The sequence below is a fragment of the Ostrea edulis genome, chromosome 2, assembly GCF_947568905.1.
Source record: "Ostrea edulis chromosome 2, xbOstEdul1.1, whole genome shotgun sequence".
Taxonomy (NCBI): Eukaryota; Metazoa; Mollusca; class Bivalvia; order Ostreida; family Ostreidae; genus Ostrea; species Ostrea edulis.
This window is the reverse complement of record NC_079165.1, coordinates 59932608-59953971: the sequence shown is the minus strand read 5'-3', so window position 1 is coordinate 59953971 and position 21364 is coordinate 59932608. Positions and strand designations below refer to the sequence as shown.

General features: G+C 35.6%; 1 protein-coding gene across 3 annotated transcripts; it reads right to left on the bottom strand.

Moving 5' to 3' along the window:
• Positions 1–1722: 1722 nt before the first annotated feature.
• On the bottom strand, positions 1723–10169 carry LOC125679993 (beta-1,3-galactosyltransferase 5-like). Of its 3 annotated transcripts, XM_056154617.1 has the most exons (5): positions 9954–10169; positions 9698–9764; positions 3969–4059; positions 3757–3885; positions 1723–3566 (listed from the first exon to the last, which is right to left on the bottom strand). In XM_056154617.1, the coding sequence occupies exons 4-5, from the start codon at positions 3757–3759 to the stop codon at positions 2529–2531; spliced, it is 1041 nt and encodes a 346-aa protein (XP_056010592.1). In that variant the 5' UTR covers positions 3760–3885; positions 3969–4059; positions 9698–9764; positions 9954–10169; the 3' UTR covers positions 1723–2528. The 3 variants fall into 3 exon arrangements, with proteins under 3 accessions (XP_056010592.1, XP_056010591.1, XP_056010593.1); XM_056154616.1 differs by having other exon boundaries at positions 9698–10169; XM_056154618.1 differs by lacking the exon at positions 3969–4059.
• Between the last annotated feature and the right edge of the window lie 11195 nt (positions 10170–21364).

Below are 21364 nucleotides of genomic sequence, written 5' to 3'. Positions count from 1 at the left end.
GGGAAAATCTTGAAAAATTTAGAATTTTCCCAATATTGACATCACGAAATGTCAACAAAGAATCAAGGGCGCGGGATCGAATGGTCATCCGTTTTCTACATCATGATATGATGAATTTTGTAATTTCATTAACGTTTTTATATTCATGATTGATATTTTTATTTGTTGTATTTAGTTGTTCCTTGTTTTGCACGAATATAACCTTAATGCAATTAAGGCATGTTATGATACGGAAGCCGTTCAGTGCAGGGATATAGAATTAATATTAATTCAATGTGGTTTATCCAATGTAGCTTATGTATGTTAGAAATACATCGAGTTCGTGGTGATCCAGGTTAGAATATATCTCCAGTACTTCTTGCTTGTCGTAAGAGGCGACTAAATGGGGCGGTCCTTCGGATGATACCTCAAAACCCGAGACCCCTTGTCACAGCAGGTGTGACACGATAAAAATGCCTCCCTGCTCAAAGACCGTAATCGCCGAGCATAGGCCTAAATTTTGCAGCCCTTCACCAGCAATGGTGACGTCTCCATATGAGCAAAAAATTCTCGTCAGACAGCATTTGACCCAATGATAGGTTGCATTGGCAAACTAGATTGTTATAACGACCACAGAATTTACGAAATGCTGACTTTAAACGAGACTGTTGAAACCCATGCACCATCAACTTGTCTGTCAGTGTTCTACCTCGATTTAAAAACTGATAATACGCAGAATAAGCTTTTGCGTATGGAATCAGTTGAGAGGTATAAACACCATATGCAGGTGATAATGGAATATTGCTACATAAATATGGGAATTTGACGATGAAGAAGCTGAAATCATCCCGTTTATCCTAAAGTTGATGAGTTAGTTTGCCGTTAATGTCTATTTTCAATAAAATATCTGAATATGAAGCAGAAGTGGACGATTTTGTGGTGTCTTTTATTTTGGATTCACAGGGATATATCGAAATTAAATAAAACGTCGTCGATATATCTAAATGTCGCATTGAAGGCCACAGCAAAAAATTCTTTCTTCTCACATAGACGTTTTTTTTTTTAAAGAATTCTGCCTCATAAGAATATAAAAACAGGTTAGCTACATGTAACAAAGGAGCAAAATTTGTGACCATGGGAATTCCAACAGACTGTTGAAAGACCTGATCACCAAATACTACGAGGATATTGTCAATGAGGAACTCCAGCATATTTTTACTTTTAACTTCAGATTACTTGTGCATAGACTCAGAGTAGTGTTTAAGAAAGTAATTTTTTGGATGACTAATCACTAAATATGAATATTTCCGTTTTTGTTGAAGAAGCAACTGTCTATGATGTCAAAAAATCTAGTCTTGAGTCATCGTATTTCAAATTTATCGAAAGTTCTTTAGAAGTTTTTAGAATCCATATTTGATTTACACCACATCTGGCATATGTAGTGACACAGTATGTTTGAAGTTTCTCCTTCACAGCTTTTAATATTTTCGTGAGGAGCAAATATTTTTCCCCACTGTTTTGGACTTGATTGAGAGATCATGGGAATTAATTACCTGGTACATTCCATATTGTAACTTGTACTGATTATTTTGCTCATAAATCATAAAATCATTTTTCATTATTTTTGACAAAACATTTGTCGCAAGTGTTGTTAATCCGTAGTCAAAATGGTCTAACAATTGGCCATGCAGCATTTGATCTTATAACAGGTTGTATTTGTATTTGATTGTTATAACAACTATAAACTTTGCGAAATGCTGACTTTAATCGAGATTGTAGCAACTCTGTAACATCAACTTACATGTATTTTTAAGTAGTCTGCATCGATTTAAAACTGATCATACGCAGAACATGCCCTTGATGAGATACATGTCCATGTGATAATGGAATATCGCTACATGTACATTTTAAAATATAAAAAGTCATCTCATTTGTCATACAGTTGATTAGTTTGTCGTTAACATCTATGTTCAATGAAATATCCAAATATGAAGCAGATGTGAAAGACTGTGGTGTCTTTTATTTGTAGTTCACTGGTATATATCGAATCAATGAATGAAAATAATTATTGCTAATAGATATATATATAATAAATAAGATGTATACATGTCGTCGACATATCAAATTGCCGAGTTGAGCGACACAGCAAGAATTTTTTTCTTCTCGTGCAGACGCTTTGGAATAAATTCTGCCTCGTAAGAATATAAAAACAGGTCAGTTAATGAAGGAGACAATTCGTGTATATGGAAATTCCAACAGGCTGTTGTTTGAAGACCTGATCACCAAAGACTATGTAGATATTGTCAATGAGAAACTCCAGCATCTTTTTAATATCAACTTCAGAGTGCTTGTGTGTAGAAGACGAAGTTTTTGAACAGATTTTGCCTCAGAAGAATACAAAACACGTCAACTAATAAAGGGCATAATTTCTGTTGGAGGTCCTGATCTCCACAGACTACAATCCCTCTTACGATATATTGTCAGTGAGGAACTCCAGCATCTCTGAGTACTTGGCAAGTTGTAATATATTGAGTTAAAATTCTACGCAATTAAGATTGTTCAGAATGAAATAAAAATGATTTTAAAAATGAAATGAAGTTGTGTGAAATGCCATTTTTACATGGCGATATTTCACCCCACATTCTAAAAACGAGGTTTGGTAGTCGCAAACTATTATGTAAAACCACGGGAGTTTTACCTTTATATACACATAAATCCACATCTTCAGCGTCAGCATAGAATCCGTCAATATATTGTAACGAAAGTCCCAACTGTTCTACACAAAAACCGATATATACATCTTCTAGATGAAAAAACGGAACATCTTCAGACACTTTTAGCACTTGATTGACAACTTTTATACTTGTTATGTACCCGGTACCGGAACAAAAACCGAAAAACTGTTTATATGGATACTGTTCATATGAAGTAAAATATTTCGAGCTTTTGTCTCTGACTGGTCGTTCACGTTTATAACATCTCCCGCCAATTGACGTACTGAGATTCTCTCTATTAGAATGTATAGATTCCATCAGAGCTGGGATGTTGATAAATACATCATCGTCTGTTTTCATGACGTAGGAAGCGTTAGGACAATAGTTAGCAACCCAGTGGAATCCGGAAAGCGTCTTCAGTGTCAACGTATAATAGCGGTCCGGATAGTCTCCCTGAACAATATCATTGTAGAGCTCGTTTTCTGATTTAAGTTTCGTTTGTAATTTGGTGTCTTTTACGGCACCCAGAAGAAACGCATACCGTATGTGACCCTTGTTTTCGTGAGTAGCTGTTAGCCAAGTTTTTCTAAGAGCCTTTCTTTTATCACTATGGAAAATTGTTGTAGATATTAAAATGATGAGATCCACCTTTTCACCAGTCTGACAAATTGTAGGTGAAGTAATGGTCAAGTTGTAGTTGAAGGGAAAACATTTGTCACATTTCCATTCCACCTTTTGGTACGGCTCTACACTGTCGGTATTTTCACTGTTAGTCCTTTCATCGTCGTCCTTGACGTAGTTGAATACTAATATAGTCACTGCTATTACTACAAGTACTATAGACCAACGCTTGAGTCTTATCACTTTCATTATCTGAAAATATACACAAAACATCAAGTAATAAAATGAATTCCTGGTATACATGATAGTAGTTAAACCTCGGCAGGGGATAATTGTTGCTTTGTTTTCCGTATGGTCGTACTGTTTTGTATGAATATGTATTAACCACAAATAATGCACAGCCAGTCAAAAGACACTGGGTGGTATACAATAATACTTTTACCATATCAGTATTTTCACGTCTCCTTTTTTTCACCCACTGTTCTGTAATCTGTGTTCCCCTGCATTGTATTTGTAAAATTGGGACGATCTGCTAGTATCTAGGAATTATATTTACTCGGTCAGGCTCTTCCTGTAAAGCAAAAACACATTTATGTGAACAAGCACAAAAAGCGATGTACGGTGTTTTGAATAAGATAAGACAATTCAATTTACCTATTGAATCTCAGTTTGATCTTTTTGATGGCATCGTTATTCCAGTTTTGACATATGGTTGTGGTGGGGTTATGAAAATCTTGATATTCATCTAAAATTTTAAAACATATTTTTCATTTAAAAAGTAGTACACCCTACTATATGGTGTATGGCGAAATTGGGCGTTTTCCATTATATACTACTCAAACTTTGATAAGGATCATAGATCTTTTTCTGTTTAAAAAATTAATAACTGCATAACTGGTAATATTGTGTCCAAGTGAAATCAAGAACGTCTTCAACAAACTTGCACGTGCATTTCATGCCATGGGAAATGCGTTTCTCATCACAGTTTATGCTTTTCCTACCATTGCACGATTTTCACTCAGGCATCGGTGTCTGATTCTTTCTAAAATTTCAAACTCACTTGAGTGTTTACACTACGTTTATCAACACAATGCCCCCTCAACGTGTAAGGCGTCGCCTGACGACAAAACAACTGAGCAGATGTATTGGAATGCTTGACGCTGGCTATTCACAACGTGACGTTGCAAATACACTAAACGTTAGTCAGAGCGTTGTAAACAGGGCCTGGAACCGACAGCAAACTTTTGGTACAGTAGCACACCGACATGGGGATGGTCGTCAGAGGTCGACAACCCAACGCCAAGGCCATTTTGTGGCTCTTCAGGCACGACGCTATCCCTTCTGGACAGCAACCAGCCTACGTAACGACCTCCTGAACGCCTCGGGGGGTGAATGTGTCCACTCAGACGATACGGAATCGGCTTCACAATGCAGGTCTCAACTCGAGAAGGGCATGTGTTCGAGTCCCTCTGACTGTTCGACACCAGCGGGAGCGATTGGACTGGGCTGAAGATCATGTAACTTGGACACAGAACGATTGGGTTCAAGTTCTGTTCACCGATGAGTTAAGGTATTGTTTGGACTTTACAGACAGGAGGCACCGGGTGTGGCGACGACAACGTGAACGTTTCCATGATGCCAACATCAGTGAACATGACCGTTATGGTGGTGGTTCCATCATGGTCTGGGATGGAATCAGCAGGGATGGAAGAACAGATCTTCATGTCCTGGAGATAGGAACAATGACGGGGATGCGGTACCGGGATGAGATCCTCGATGTTTACGTCAGACCCTATGCTGGTGCTGTTGGCAGTGAATTCATCCTGATGGATGATAACGCCCATCCTCATCGCGCCAGGGTGATGGAGCAGTACCTTCAGCAGGAGACAATTGTCCGTATGGACTGGCCAGCGCGCTCGCCGGACTTGAACCCGATTGAGCATGTATGGAACATGCTGCAGGTTGCCCTTTCACGCCGTAGAGCACAACCCACGACTTTGGCAGAGCTCGAAAACGCCCCCGTGAAAGAGTGGAACAACCTTCCCATTGGAAACATGCGGGTGCTTATTGACAACATGGCTCGACGTTGTCAAGCCGTCCTTGATGCAAGGGGAGGCCATACCCGGTATTGACACTTCATCGACTAAATGTAATGATGGAATATCCCCAAAAACTGTTTAATTCTTTCTCTGGTTTGCTGTTAACTTTTTTGTAATGAAATGCCTTTTGGTGTTGTTATCAGATTTCAAGCATTCCGTATTGATAAAAGTTCATGCCGTTCATGAATTTTCATTCATAACCTGAGTAAACACGTTTCTGAGTCAAATTTATGTCTTTTGTTATGTTAGTGGTAAATTACACACATAACCTAGTGATCCTTATAAAATTTTGAGTAGTATATATAAATATTTTTACGAGAATGATTTCTTTTTGGACTAATCTACTGACTTGTACAGAAAACAAAATTGTGTGTGTATTGTACAAATTTTTAGGTCTGCAGCATTCTCAAAAAGGTATTAGCAATTCCTGGATAAATTGTATTCACAAAATCCTGTCTTCATGTGGTGTCCCACATATATGGGACGGGCAAGATTCTTAAGACAAAAATATGGTCCTTGCTATTGTTAAACAACGTTTGAGTGATCAATTCATTCAAAAATGGGAAAGTGATATTAATAATTCATCAAAAGGCCAAATTTATAGAATTTTTAAATCACACTTTGGTCGTGAAAAATACCTTGAAAATTTACTTATTAAACTTAGAAAAATATTTATCAAATTCAGAACATCGAATCATCGGCTCCCAGTAGAGATAGGCTGGTGGGCAAATATTCCTTTGAATCAAAGCTTTTGTACACTTTGTAATTCAGGTCAAATTGCAGACGAGTTTCATTTTATTTTAGAATGCAAATCAATGTGTGCCATAAGAAAACAATTTTTACATTCAAGGTATTGTACAAATCCAAATGTGGTTAAATTTTCTGAAATAATGTCAACTACAAGTGTTAAAAAAATTGAGAAACCTATGTTTGTTTATGACAAAAATATACGATTTAGTCTGTCAACCATAACTCATACATATAATCTATTTTGTTTTGGTTTTTTTCTCGCTTCCTTCTTTTCCGCCCTGCCCTTATGTGAACATGATTATGTTTGTGTCTCTCTTCCCTGTATCTCTTTTTCCATTGGAATGTATCACATGTACTTGACCTCATGTACCACGTATTGTTGGTTTGAGTGAATAAAGAAATTTGAACTTGTTTGCTTCAATATAACGGAAGAAAAGTAACTCATGTTGACAAAATTAGTATGTAAAGAATGGTCTAATGATTGGTATGAATGACAGACTGTAATTATATGCACCTGCAAGTAGGAGATATTAAAATTGGGAAAGAAAAACTGCTTGGAGCAATATGCTGATGATTCTGCTTTATATTTAGATGGTGAAAAAAAGGTTAAAATCCGCTCTTGTCCCTTTTATCAGTTCTCAATTTTCCAGGATTAAACCGAATATTATAAAACAAAAGCAGTTTGGTTTGGCTCTGAAATTAAGTCACATTATACATATTGCACTGATTGTAGATTACTTTAGGTAGAACTTTTTTTCAAACATTCGTATAGTGATACGTTGGAGTTATTTCCCATAAGAGAACTCTCCTACACAGTAAGGTGCAAAACAATTTGTTTACCAGCGGGATAGGACAGATATCTCATACGCAGTTTCATCACCCGAATTCGACTGATAAACAAACTAATAAATGAAATACATGGAATATCATATTTTCGTTGCTCATACGTATCATTTCGAGGATATTACTTGCAAATATGACATTGTTTTGTAGCGGACAATATGGAGGGACATGTACTGCCTCGCTAGTGAGCTAGCTTTTCTACTGATGTAGTAGAGTCTCTCTCTTGATCACGCAAGTTAAGCAAAGGCGAACGTGATCAGCACTTGGCCTGGCTGGGTGACCGCTACACGTTACAAAATGGTGGCAGCGTAGTGACTGGTGTTTAGTAGGAAGCCTGTTTCATGTAGAGTACGGACGTGGATTCGTTCGGGGACGACGGTGGTTGCTGAACAGATTCCAAACATTCAGAGAGAACTCACGCTAAGCTTTGTGGCGAAGCTTACCTGAATGTGTGTGTGTGTGTGGGGGGGGGGGGGGGGGGGGGGTAGCGGACAATATAGAGGGAACTTTATACTGCCTCACTAGTCAGCTAACTTTTGTAGTGATGTGGTGATTACGCAAGTTAAGCAACGGCAAGCGTGATCAACCCTTGGCTGGGTGACCGCTACACGTCACAGTTTTTATGTTTCCACTTAATAGTAATAAGTGATATTGTTTTACTTTAAGTGAAATATTTGTTTTGATAGTATTTTGTATTTCATACATTTACAGATTTAATCAGAAGCCGCTTTTACTACATTTTTATCGTCTTACTCACTGAAGGTACACTGTGGCACTTAGGGATTCAAAGTTCCACTGAATGCACCTCCTATTTAAACAATTGTTATCTGTCTAAACATTTGCAGGAAACCCATTTTGATTTTAAAATCTTGCAGAACTTATACACCAGGCTATACGATGTATTCGTACAATTTTGAATATGTAAATCAAATTTAAATACAAGTTGGAAATTCGAAATTAATCATTTAGCGGTCATTTTTCTTGTCCGTTTTTAATTTCAAAGGTGAACAACAATTCACATAACAAATGCATTAAATAGTAAGAGTCGTATGACCATTTCATCGTAGTTCTTGACAAAGTAAACTTGCAAAGAGGTTGTTTTGAAGGGATCGGGATGGCGATATCCAGGGTGGGGCGAAGAAAATTTTCGTGATAGTACGTTACCTTTCATAGTTTACTTTGACTATTTTCTATAAAACACGTGTTACAATAGGAACTCGCTTTTACCAGTCCACAGAATATTTAGTTAAGGCAATTGGTTTATGACCATATTTTAAGTAGACCATATCAGTCTGAGTTTCTCAAAGCATAAAAAGGGATAAATAACTATTGATTCATGAATTATAAAATAGGCCTAATTGACAAATGATATTGAATTTTAAGTAAAAACAAGTACGCGGTAACCTTAGATGCACAACAAAGGTTATGGGACTGGTATGGTTTAACTGAAAAGTTGAAGATAACGAACAGTGGTCAATCTTACACCACACATAGAATTTTAAGAACTAAGAATCACCTTTCTAATGTTGAAAATTAAAGACTGAAAGTTGTGTAAAACATGTTTTAGAAATCCAAAGACTCTCAAACACATATTTTCATGCTGTCCTTCAGTTGCAGGAATCTGATCATTTTTGTCAGACTGGGTATTTTCAAAAGTCTGACCAAAGAGTTATCATTTAATATTAAAATAGGTAATGTTTGGTTTTCCAGAGAAAGAATGTAGTTCATTGACTTTATCAATTATGATTGTTAATTTAATACATTTTCAACTAAAGAAAATATAATATTGTATTCAAGGATATTTTGACCTGCATGAATAAAAACTATACATTAGAAGAAAAAAAAACGACTTATTAAAAAAATGATAAAAAATAGAGCTGTCTGTTTCACGCACTATAGTTTCTTAAGAATATATATGTGTGTATAAAAGGTGAATGACAACGCTGAAATGAAAGAATACCCCAATCTACATGAAGGTGGATATTGCATGTTAATATTGAAAATGAAAGTACAATAGCTACTTTCAATTTACATGTTTTGCTTTAAAGATATGTTAGGAATATCTAATATTGATGTTTGAAGAGAATATATTTCGAGTACTATTTTGATCTTGGAGCATTTACAAAAATCCTTGTATGTATCAGGAATTCATGGTTAAGTTATACGAAGCTACAACACTATAGACAAGATGGTTGTTTTGGTTTTCATGAAATTATTTCCATGTACAACATATGACACGGACAGGTTGTTGGGGGTTGAAATCAAACCAGTTTCCAAGGCAGAACCTTAATAGAGAAACTATGCTTGAAATATTTCTCATAAACATCAATGAATGGCATTTCATATGCTTATTGAAGCAAAAAAAAAAAAAAAAAAAAAAAAATATCACAGTGACGGCTTTGAAAACGAACAAGGAACAGGTTAATTGCAATCCTATGTAGAGAACAAGCACTCTATTGATGTTTAGAATATTTCTCTCACACTGCACCCAGAAATAGTGTTCTTGCATTGTTGTCCTTAATCACAATGTATATAAATAAGTACTGTTGAAGTAACGACAAACTGATTTGGATACAGCGAGCTGAAATTAGTTATGTGAGGAAGACAATGTAGTCCTACATTTAGTATATGTATAACATAGGACTATCTAGACAAAGGCTGAACATAACATACAGTAATTTCTCTACTTACATTTTTATATATATTGTTGTAGTCCTTTCGCAAAATTCCTAATTTTGCCACACCTGCCCATGTTTACCTGTAAAAAGCAATGGCGGAAGAGATCTTTTTAAATAACTGGCTGTGTGTAAAAAGGTAGTTCTTGGTTGTCTCTCTACTGCAGGACATTTAAACAAAGGATTTCGGTATCATGGTGGTTTACAGAATGAAAGCGTTTATTGATTTATTGGTATAACGGGGATGTCATTATATATGTTAAAGTACAAACTAAAACCCAGTAAGATCCAGCAGACGTCATCCTGAAGTGATCGTAGGCACAGGTCTTCTTCAGACACATCTTAGTCCGAAGTCAGTTTCTCGTCAACTTCCTAAATTCAAGACATGTCTAAACTTTAGGACAGCATAAACATTGTCCTAAGATCATCTTAACGTTGTAAACATGGCGCCAGCTATGAATAGATGTGGAGAGCTCACAGAAACCTTGAAAGGATAGAATAAAGCGATGATGTTATCGTGAAAAAGTATATACTTTCACCTCATGATGACACAATACTCACAATTGACTTGAATGGTGTCAAAAGGGAAAGATTCACTTATTTTTATCTATGACCTTGACATGAGTAAGTAAAGGTGTATTAATTGTTTTGATTTTAAACCAGTTGTACCATTAGAAGTTGCGTGGGTCAGAGGTTTAGCATTATGTTCAGGGTAAGAATACCCATTGCATACATAATGTACATGTATGGGTTCGAGCCAATTTTATTATCTTTATTTCATTTTAATCGAATAGTAGATAAGGATCATGACCCATAGGCAACAAAACAAAACCGTATACAAAACGTAACCCTCATAACTAGACAAAAAATGCGGTATCGTACAAAGCCAGTTTGATAAGTTACCAACAGTATGCTATGTATAGGCATATGAGATAACTGAGATACCGACCGGCACAAAAGGCAGTAAGCATGAGGTAACTGGGCTACCGACCGGCACAAAGGGCAGTAAGCATGAGGTAACTGGGCTACCGACCGCTACAAAGGGCAGTAAGCATGAGGTAACTGGGCTACCGACCGCCACAAAGGGCAGTAAGCATGAGGTAACTGGGCTACCGACCGGCACAAAGGGCAGTAAGCATGAGGGAACTGAGACGTTATAGAACAGGCATGTATGTACTTAATGTTTTTGAGACATAATTGCACTTTAAGAAGTTTTACAACTTTAATCACTCACTCAGTATGTGTATTATAAAATGGTTTCATATTTTACATACTTTTCAAGAAAAAAAATGGCAAGCCATTTCGTTAGAATCTCCACAGGCCAGGCAGATGCTGTACAAAAATAATGCATTTACAATTTTTATAAGATAATTCAAGATGTCAATTTATGAACATAGAAAATATCATTTATAATATAATGTTTGTAATTATCGTATATCTGCAAATTAAAACAAATACATATTGAGCGTTCCCAAATCCTTTTTCTTCCCCATTCTTTTAATTATATGCCTCTGTCTAACGCTACCTTTGTTACATATTGTTTTATATAGTACCTCATACTTCATTGAATGTGGATTGGATGAATAGGAAAACTTCAACGGTGACAATTGGAAATCATCTATAAAAAATTGCTAAATCTTTTTATTCATGAATAAAGTAAGAAATTTAAGAGTTGAAAATTTTAACAAAATATCAAACTGACATTATGTAAGATTATATTCTTATTACAGTAATCAAATTTTCAAAACCTATCATAAATAATTAGTTACATGTAATAGTATGCTTCAGGTTTAACATACCTAAACTAAAGTCAGTCTATAAATATATTTTTGGGTTATCACTAGATCAAATTTTAATCCAAGGCTTCAAATGTCCCTTCATACAATCAGTGTAATTTTTTATTATCCTACTACCGAAGGGTTAATTTTCCGTTATTTTTTCACGAAAAGTAAGTTATATTTATATACAAAGTAAGATATATTGGCTTATTCCCCTCAACACCTCTTTTTGAGTATTAATAAATAAAATGTAAGTGTCACAAATTTTGGTCGATGCTTGGCGATCTGGGTCAATTAGCAGTAAGCGTTCTTTATCAGTCCAACGCCTGCTATGACACGTACTTTTGTGTCTCATCCAGTGGTCCGATGAAGAGGATAAGAATATATTATACGTGCACGACTATCGGATATAGTTCTAGATATACAAAAGTGAAAGGACTGAATTATGTGTTTTTATTTTCATGTACCATACGTTTTCATTAAGGATACTCCTGCCGTATATACAAAAGACAAACAAAGAAAGATTTGTTCGCTTTGCTATTCTAGGGTATTCTTAGTTAATTCGTGTCTTAAACTGATCTGCTAATAAAAGTAAACGCCCAAGCGTGCAAAAACCTAGGTGCGCGAAGATGATGAGAAATGGGAATAAGTTGGTTGGTTGCTCTGATGACATCTTACTCAGGCCATGATTGTAATCATGAGATGACAAAGATGCACCTTGACTTGGCCATGATTTTAAGATGGAAATACAGAGTACCAGGTTAATATTGGGACATGACCATGTTAACATCCTGGGTTGTCAACATGGGTAGGTCAGGATTGATACAATGGATTATATAGAACATGACTTTGGGCCCCCTATGGCTTTCCATAATAATATACTAGTATTCTACAGAACTGCAATGGGATACTTTCTGTTCCTAATTCGACTAAGATGCACAATACTGTCACGGATAATGGAGATTGGAGATACGTCAAAAGCCGATTTCAATAAGATCAATAAAAAGTCATTTTACGTGTTCATTATGAAACCATGAGCGTTGATTTTCATTTGGGACACAACTCTTAAGCTGAAGATTATCCAAGTTTCATTCAGAAGAGTTGTCTGTCTTGCACTTGATTAAAAATGTCAAGCAAACCTTACTCAAATTTATTCACAACAAAATAATTGTATCAATTTTTTTATGCATGAAAACATATCAAATTAAAAAAAAATAAGCTGGAGTAACTCTAATAAGTTAATATTTCTATAGGAAACACGTTGTCATTCCATTATACCGGTATTTACATTTCCACTGTTTTTGCCTTTAGTGACTTCAGAAATTGTAATGATTGCCAATTCTTCATGAATGAGCTGCAGTTGTAAACAATGCGCATATGAATACAGAACCACTTGGTGAAACTATTTATCATCATACATACTCTGTAAATGAAGGAACAATTGTACACCATGGAGTATATACACGTGGCTACCCTTTTTATGAAATGGTATAAAGATTTTAAATTTTATCAACGACGTTTCAATACGAGTGAAAAAGTCTCGACGGAAGCGTAAAAAAAACCAAAACCAAAACCAAAAAAAACAAAACAAAAAACAAACAAACAAAAAAAAAAAAAAAAAAAAAAAAAAACAACAAAAAAAATCACCTTTTATCTGTCATCTGTCTGTCTGAAAAAAACTTTTCACATTTCCATCTACTTCTCCAGAACCACAGGACCAATTTCAATCAAACTTGGTACGCATCATCCATGGGTGAAGGGGATTCAAGTAGTTTGTTCAAAAGAAGGGCCATGCCTCATCAAAGGGGAGATAATCACGAAAATGCAAAATAGGGTGGGATATTTAAAAATATTCCTCTCAAGAACCACTGGGCCAGGAAATTCAAATTTACATGGCAGCTTTTTCACATAGTGCAGATGTAAGTTTCTTAAAATTATGCCCCCTGGTGGGTAGGGTGAGGCCACAATAGGGGATCAAAATTTTACATTGGAATATATAGGTAAATCTTTAAAAATCATCTTTTCAAGAACCACTAGGCCAGGAAAGTTGAAATTTACAAGGCAACTTTCTGACATAGTGCAAATTTGATTTTGTTAAAATCATGGCCCCCGGGGGTAAAGTGTGGCCACAATGGGGGATCAAATTTGTACATGCGAATATATAGGAAAATCCTTAAAAATTTTCTTCTCGAACTACTGGGCCAGAAAAGTTTATATTTACATGAAAGCTTCCTGACATAGTTCAAATTCAAGTATGTTAAAATCATGACATCCGAGGTAGGATGGGGCCACAATTGGGGAACAAAGTTTTACATGGGAATATAATGGGGAATAAATCTTCTTCTCAAGAATCACCGGACCAGAAAAGTTGATGTCTACATGGCAGTTTTCTGACATAGTGCAAATTCAAGTTTGTTAAAATCATGGCCCCGGTGGTAGGATGGGGCCCACAATAAGGGATCAAAGTTTTACATGGGAATATATGTATATAGGTAAAATCTTTAAAAATCTTCTTCTCAAGAATCACAGGACCAGAAAAGTTGGAATTTACATGGCAACTTTCTGACATAATGCAGATTCAAGTTTGTTAAAATCATGGCCCTTGGGGGTAGGATGGGGCCACAATAGGTGGTTAAAGTTTTACTTACAAATATATAAGGAAAATCTTCTCAAGAACCACTGAATCAGGAAAGTTGAAATTTACATGAAAGCTTCCTGATACAGTGCAAATTCAAGTTCGTAAAATCATGGTCCCCAAGGGTAGGGTGGGGCCACAATAGGGGATCAAAGTTTCACATACGAGAATATAAGGAAAATCTTTATAAAAGCCACAGTGCCAGAAAAGTGGAAATTTACACGACAGCTTTCTGACATAAAGTAGATCCAAGTTTGTGCAATTCATAGTCCCCTGGGGTAGAGTGGGGCCACAATAGGGGATCAAATTATTATATGCTGATATATAGGAAAGATCTTTAAAAATATCTCTTGAACTATTTAAGCTAGGGCTTTCATATATTGTAGATAGAATCTTTATAGGAATACCTTATTTTTCATGAAGTTTGACCTTGTGACCTTACCCTTGGAGTTGGATCTACTTTTTAATCACTGACCTATTCAATATCTCCTGAACTATTTAAGGTAGATCTTTCATATTATTTGTATATAGATTTCTTATGGCAAGACCTTTCATTTCATACTATGACATTCGACCTTGGAATTTTACCTGCTTTTAAAAAAAACGTAACCTGTTAAGTAACCTCAGAACTATTCAAAGTAGGAATATCCTATTTTGTATATAGATTCTTTCTGATAAGGCATTGTGATACAATTGTATTTGATCTTGTGACCATGACCCACTTCCTTAAAAATATGACCTAATCAATATCTCCCGAACAATTTATGGTAAAGCTTCCATATTTTGGATATATGTTCTTTACGGCAAGATCTTGTTATAGTTTGTATTTGACCTTGTGACTTTGACCTGAAAGTTTTACCTACTTTTGATAAAAATCTCCTGAACTATTTAAGATAGAGTTTTCATATTTTGTATATAGTCTTTAAGACATGAGTGTCTTATGGCATGATATACCATGATCTATAATCTTGTGACCTTGGTCTTATCCAGAACAGCAATATCATGTTAGTCATATTCGTGTTGAGATATTTCTGTGTTATATGAAATCATTTTCAGTTATGTTGTGATCCTTTGGGGCTATGTTGGAGCCACAATATGGAGTCAAAATTTTTCATGGGAATAAACTTTTAAAAATCACAACAGCTGAACAATGACAGGTCCAAAATGATTCAGATGAGCGATATGGCCCACGAGCCTCTTGTTTGTTTGTTTGACGTCCCTTCGAGAAATGTTCACTGATATTGTGACGTCACAAGCTGTAGGTGAAGTACCACAAATTCTGACCTACGCTTAGCGCTCACGGCCGTAGCAGTGAGCGTTCTTTAACGTGTCAACGCCTGTGGCGACAAGGGACCTCCGTTTGTAAGGTAATATCTGAAAGATCCATGATTATCACCTCTAATTGCCAAGCGTTTGGCGAAGGAGCAATCACTACCTGTGTGACACGGCCATTGCACGAGATTGAACTTTGACCTTCCCATTACAAAGCGAATGATCTACCACTTAGCTTCTGCGAAAGTGGTAGAATATCGTATAAGAAATTCATTAATATATTTCTGATCGAAGTTCCAACTTGTGTACTTTGTATGTGTATGATATGATGTATTTTGGATAGGAAGTTTCAATTATAATCTTAGATACAATATATCCCAATGTACTCGAAATAAAAGACACCAAAAAGTATCCCATATCTGCTCCATATTTAGATATTTTATGGAATGTAGATGTTAATGACAAACTACTAACTAAAGTTTATGACAAACGGAATAACTTCATCTTCTCCATTGACACTTTTCCATATTTATGTACATGTAGCAATATTCCATTATCACCTACCTATGGTGTTTATGTATTTCAACTAATTAGATACGTGAGAACATATTCTGCGTATGAGCAATATCTAAATCAAGGCAAGTTACTAATAAATAACTTAATGTTGATGAGGTTTCAGCAGTTTTATTTGAAGTCCGCATTTTACAAATTCTGCGATTGTTATAATGATCGTATTTGTACATGGAACCTGCCATTAGGTCGATTGCTGTCTGACGTGTTTCATACCAATTGTTAAGCCATTCTTTACATATTGAGTTGGATTACGGATTACTCCATTTATTTGATCAAGATAAATGGTTCACACCAGTTAACAGGGAATGCTTACTCTTCCTAGGGATCTGATCTCGTCTCCTGTGTGTCCAGGGGTTCGTGTTTTCCCTACGCTTAATTTTGTTTTCTTTATAGGATTTATGAGATTTTTCACGGCTCGTTAGGTTTACTTTTCATATGAAAGAAAGATAAACTAGCTTATTTGTACTGGTAGTTGATTACTTAAATTATATACTATATCCTACGTATACATCGCAGTGTCCATGTTCATAAGGGATGCCCCATCTCTAAATAAATCACAGAACAAAAAATCTTTATTGAAGGGTAACTGTGATTCTGAGAATATTGCATTAGCAGCACTTAACAAACACTGTATTTTTACATAAAAAATATATGAGTTAGTCTGTCCTCCTCAACATATTTTGTAAATGGGTTTTCGCTACATGTATATTTTATATTTGTACATATTCAGGCAAACGGAGTAATCCGTAATCAAAACCAGTGAGTTGAAAACGGCCTAACAATTAGTATGAAACACGCCAGACAGCATTTGACCCATATCAACAGGTTGTATTTGTAAATTAAATCGTTATGACGACCATAGAATATATTATTTGGTCGTACTTGCATACATGCACAATCATGACAAGACAAGCCTTTTCTTCTAAATCATCCAAAGATTCCCAGAATGCTCTTTAAAATAAGAAAATAGAAAATTATTAAGTATTGCATGATGTTATAAAACCTCATTTCATTTGTTTCTGATAGCCTGTACAACACTATCGTCAATGTACGTGTACCTGTCGATGCAAATTGGAAATACTGATGTGAGGTGAAGCGCAACGAAACTCGTCCCCTTATATACCATGCAAACCCCGATACATATAACAATAGAATACTCAACTATATGGCGGATAAACAGAGAAATATGGCTGACACAAAATATTCTAGTATAGTCTGCTCTAACTTGTCACAAATTTTAGAATCTATAAAGTTGGGGGGGGGGGGGGGCGGGATTACAGTACAGTAGTATGAAATGATCATGATACAAGAATACAAAACAACTGAAGGTAAACCTTAAATATGGAGTTGAGTGTGAATCAAGAAACAAGCAATAATGATTAAATTGGGTATTCGACAGCAAGTAGGTGAAAACATGACTACTAGTGTTTAATCAAATATAAAATGAAAAATTGAAAAGTACTTGAAATTGACAGGTAGCATTAAAAAAAAACCCATAACTATCGGGTAATGTGTGAAAGGAGAAATGCAATTAGAATAGCGTATAGCGGGTTTTTTCCGCGGGGTTATAATTTTGGCTTATTTTAGCGGTTAGATAGCTTTCCGCCAAAATTTCAATAGCCAAATATGCATTCAATTGCGGCTTCAGCATTTGAAAGAGAGAAAACTTTTCCCTGTCCGCCTAAATTTATTCCGCTAAAATTATTAGTATACCTTTCAGCAGGCAAATCGCAAATTTTAGACCCGCGGAATAAACCCGCTATACGGTACTCAATTTTGAAACATAAAATAATGTATTTAAGTGTAAACATTTCAGCAACATACGAAAAAGCCAACTTTTCTTTATATCAAGAGATCCAGGGGCCTCAACGTTCACCTGAGTAAAAACATTCTGGTATTTAGAAATCAGTGTGCTTTTTATGCTTCTCATATTGGTATAACTATCATCCACAATTGGTAATTTAGAATTCTTTTATACATGTTGGAGAGTAAGATTTATCAAATCACAGCGAAATCCGACGTCTTCTCTCTTCCCATCTCCCTCCTGATGTTTAAAAATGGCTTTACATCTGGACATTTAGCAGTTAAACTGTTGGTATTATCATAATATGGAGAATGCAATGAACCCTTTTCGCTCTACCAAACTTCTGAAATCCATGGAACCTAGATTGAGGCCCAGATTGGGAAAAGGTGATCATATATTGAAAATGCATTAAACATTTCATTAAAAAATCTTCAGTATTTCTGGACATCCATCAGAAAAAAAAACTACTTGCAGTATTACAATGAGGAACTGGCTTTCTACCTAATTGATAGATTTACGCCCCATGGTTAATTCTTTTCAAAATGTCCTCGTTTTTCTTGTATATCAAACACACAATATAAGTGCATTTTTATAAGCGTAGGATTTTCTATGAAATATACTGAATATTCGTGCTTTTAGAACCGGTGAAAGATAATTTATCTTAAGACGTTGTTGTAAGAATTAAATTTGACATCATTTGCTATACATTAATTTCGATCTCGTAACGCATTGTTACCAAGAAATTGCAAAGTGTCGCCATAAGTTAAAATCCTAGAATGAGACGTAAAACAACAAAGTATGCCTCGTAACAATGTGTTTTAAAGTTGTCTGGAAGTACAAGTAAAACGGACAGGTTATTTCCTCCTAATTAACTTAAAACAGCTTCGCTTTGTTTCTCTATACCCGACCTGTCTGCAGTCGACTATGGCAAGCCGTTTTATTATATATCAAAAACGGAAACATCTCTTTAATTCAGAGATATATATCTTTAACTTATCTCTTAAGCGTTAAGAAATATTTCTTAAAGCTAGATATATACATGAACCTCTTTAATATAAGTTAAATATCCTTTTAACTTAATTTTGATTAATATAGATATCTCCTGAAGGGACTTACGTACTAATGATTAAACAAATTGTTTCCAAACTGACATGGTTAATGTATCTATAATCGCGAAGCATAAAACCTTGTGCAACGCAAACTATCAAACTACATTGTATTTTATTTAAACCAAAATCAAAGGAAAAAGGTCGAAATTTTTAGTTCATTCTTGACCAATTCTTCGGTTGGCTTAATTTGTATCATGTATTTAATGCGCGCGTCTACTTTACACGTGATCGGAACGTAGAGAATGGCACCTGTGAGTTTAAACATCGAGTTCATCGACTGTAGATATGGAAATAAGGACCTAATAGACTAAATTCATTATATTCATCATACATGCATGTAAAACACAGGCAATTGTATCGCTTGGGTTCGAATTTACTGTTAAAGAGTACTTTTTAATAGTAAATTCGAACCCAAGCGATACAATCGCCGGTGGTGTAAAACACTAAAGGGTAGTTGGATATGCACAGACCCGAGAATTGCTGGGAAAGTAGCTCGTGGTATGCTAATAAGACAGTCACGTGGTCAGCATTCGGCTCGTTTCGGATAGAAAGTGTTATAGAAGGCCAACTGTCTTTTAAAATTATTTCATTGATATCTCTAAAACCTTAATTTTTTGTATGCTTATCTAATAGAGTGCATTGTTTCATTTCATACATAGAATAGTGACTAGGAATACCATGGCATCATATCTTACATTTCATACATAGAGTAGTGACTAGGAATACCATGGCATCATATCTTACATTTCATACATAGAGTAGTGACTAGGAATACCATGGCATCATATCTTACATTTCATACATAGAGTAGTGACTAGGAATACCATGTCATCATATCTTACATTTCATACATAGAGTAGTGACTAGGAATACCATGGCATCATATCTTACATTTCATACATAGAGTAGTGACTAGGAATACCATGGCATCATATCTTACATTTCATACATAGAGTAGTGACTAGGAATACCATGGCATCATATCTTACATTTCATACATAGAGTAGTGACTAGGAATTCAAAAAGATATCTCTGTACAGATTTTCACAAAGAGATGTCCCGATCAATACCTTTAACTTTGTATGATATCTCTTTCCATTATACTACAATTAATTCTCCTAAATGTATGTATGACCTTCATTAATTATGTGATGTAATGGGCTAAGTACTCCAAAGTTCGAGGAGGTCGTTGTTGGCATTTACCAGTTGCCGCTAGGCTGAGCCTACCGAGTTGTATGATAATAAAATCAGGATTTGAATCCCTTGATAGTGTTAGGAACTGATAGGGAATTACATTTAGAGATATGTGTGTTGTTATCCACTATATTCCTTGACAAAAAGGGGAAATGAGCATACATTCCAAAGTGAATAAAATATCTATTGTACTTGAGTAGATTGATTTTATGATCTATGTAAAAGAGATATCGAAGTAAAACAGATATTTCTCAGAGAGACATCAATAAGTTTAGATATATCTGTTAACGTAAAGAGATATCTCTTATCTAAAGATGTGTGTCTTTAAAGTAAGAGATATCTCTTTTAATTAGAGAGATATCTTATTTTCCGAATAAATAATAAAATGGCTAGTCATAGTCAAACAATGTTTATCTGTAGTTTTCATTGTAAGTCCTAATGGAAAGTTTATTTTGATCTCCCTCCTACATGTAACAGAAAACCACTAATTATAACGGGGAGACTGACGTGTACAACACCATTTAATTAAGGTAATGTGAATACAACGGATTTAGAGAGCTGTGAGGCTTTATATGAATTTGAAAAGAGACGTAGGTCGGAGGTCCACGGTACTCATTGATTGGTAGGTTTAAGGATCATGCAAACAGTTTGACTACGTATGCGTTGGAGTCTGAGTTTGATTGATCAGACGGTGAATTCTTCATAGTTTGGGTATAAGTTAACCTCAACGTCATTTTGTTCCTGAAGTGGAATAAGTTATCAGAACGAAAACTAGTTACTCCACTGACAGGGGCTCGAGGGAATCTTACTGACCACATTACTCGTCCACATTGAGATTACTTAATAGAGGATACCCAGTGAGCAAACACTGGAATGATATAGTCAAAATGTTCATGTGACCTTAAACCCATTGACTGAAATTGGGGCACTGTTTTGCAATGCATTTCAGCTCGATCCGTGTGTTTTAGAAACAGGAATCTCCAGACGACTATGTAAGGAAAAGCCAACAGGAAGTAAGGCCGAGCATTGATCTGCTGAAAAAAAGACGTAGGCGGTGAAGGTTGAAATTGAATTGACCACAGGAGCTAAGCCCGTTTTGGGCCCGAACTCTGTGATACCATAAATATAGAAAGGGTTCTGACTCTGACCCAAATAAAAAAAACTAACCACTCGCTTCAAATGCGTAAAAAATCTTAAACTAGGTACGCTATGCGTAATTTGTTGTTTTCCTTGCAGAGATTAATGCTTTAACTACTTGCATGCCAAATTTCTTAAAATAAGAAAGCTATACGTCATCGTTCTCTCGATTTCACTTGTT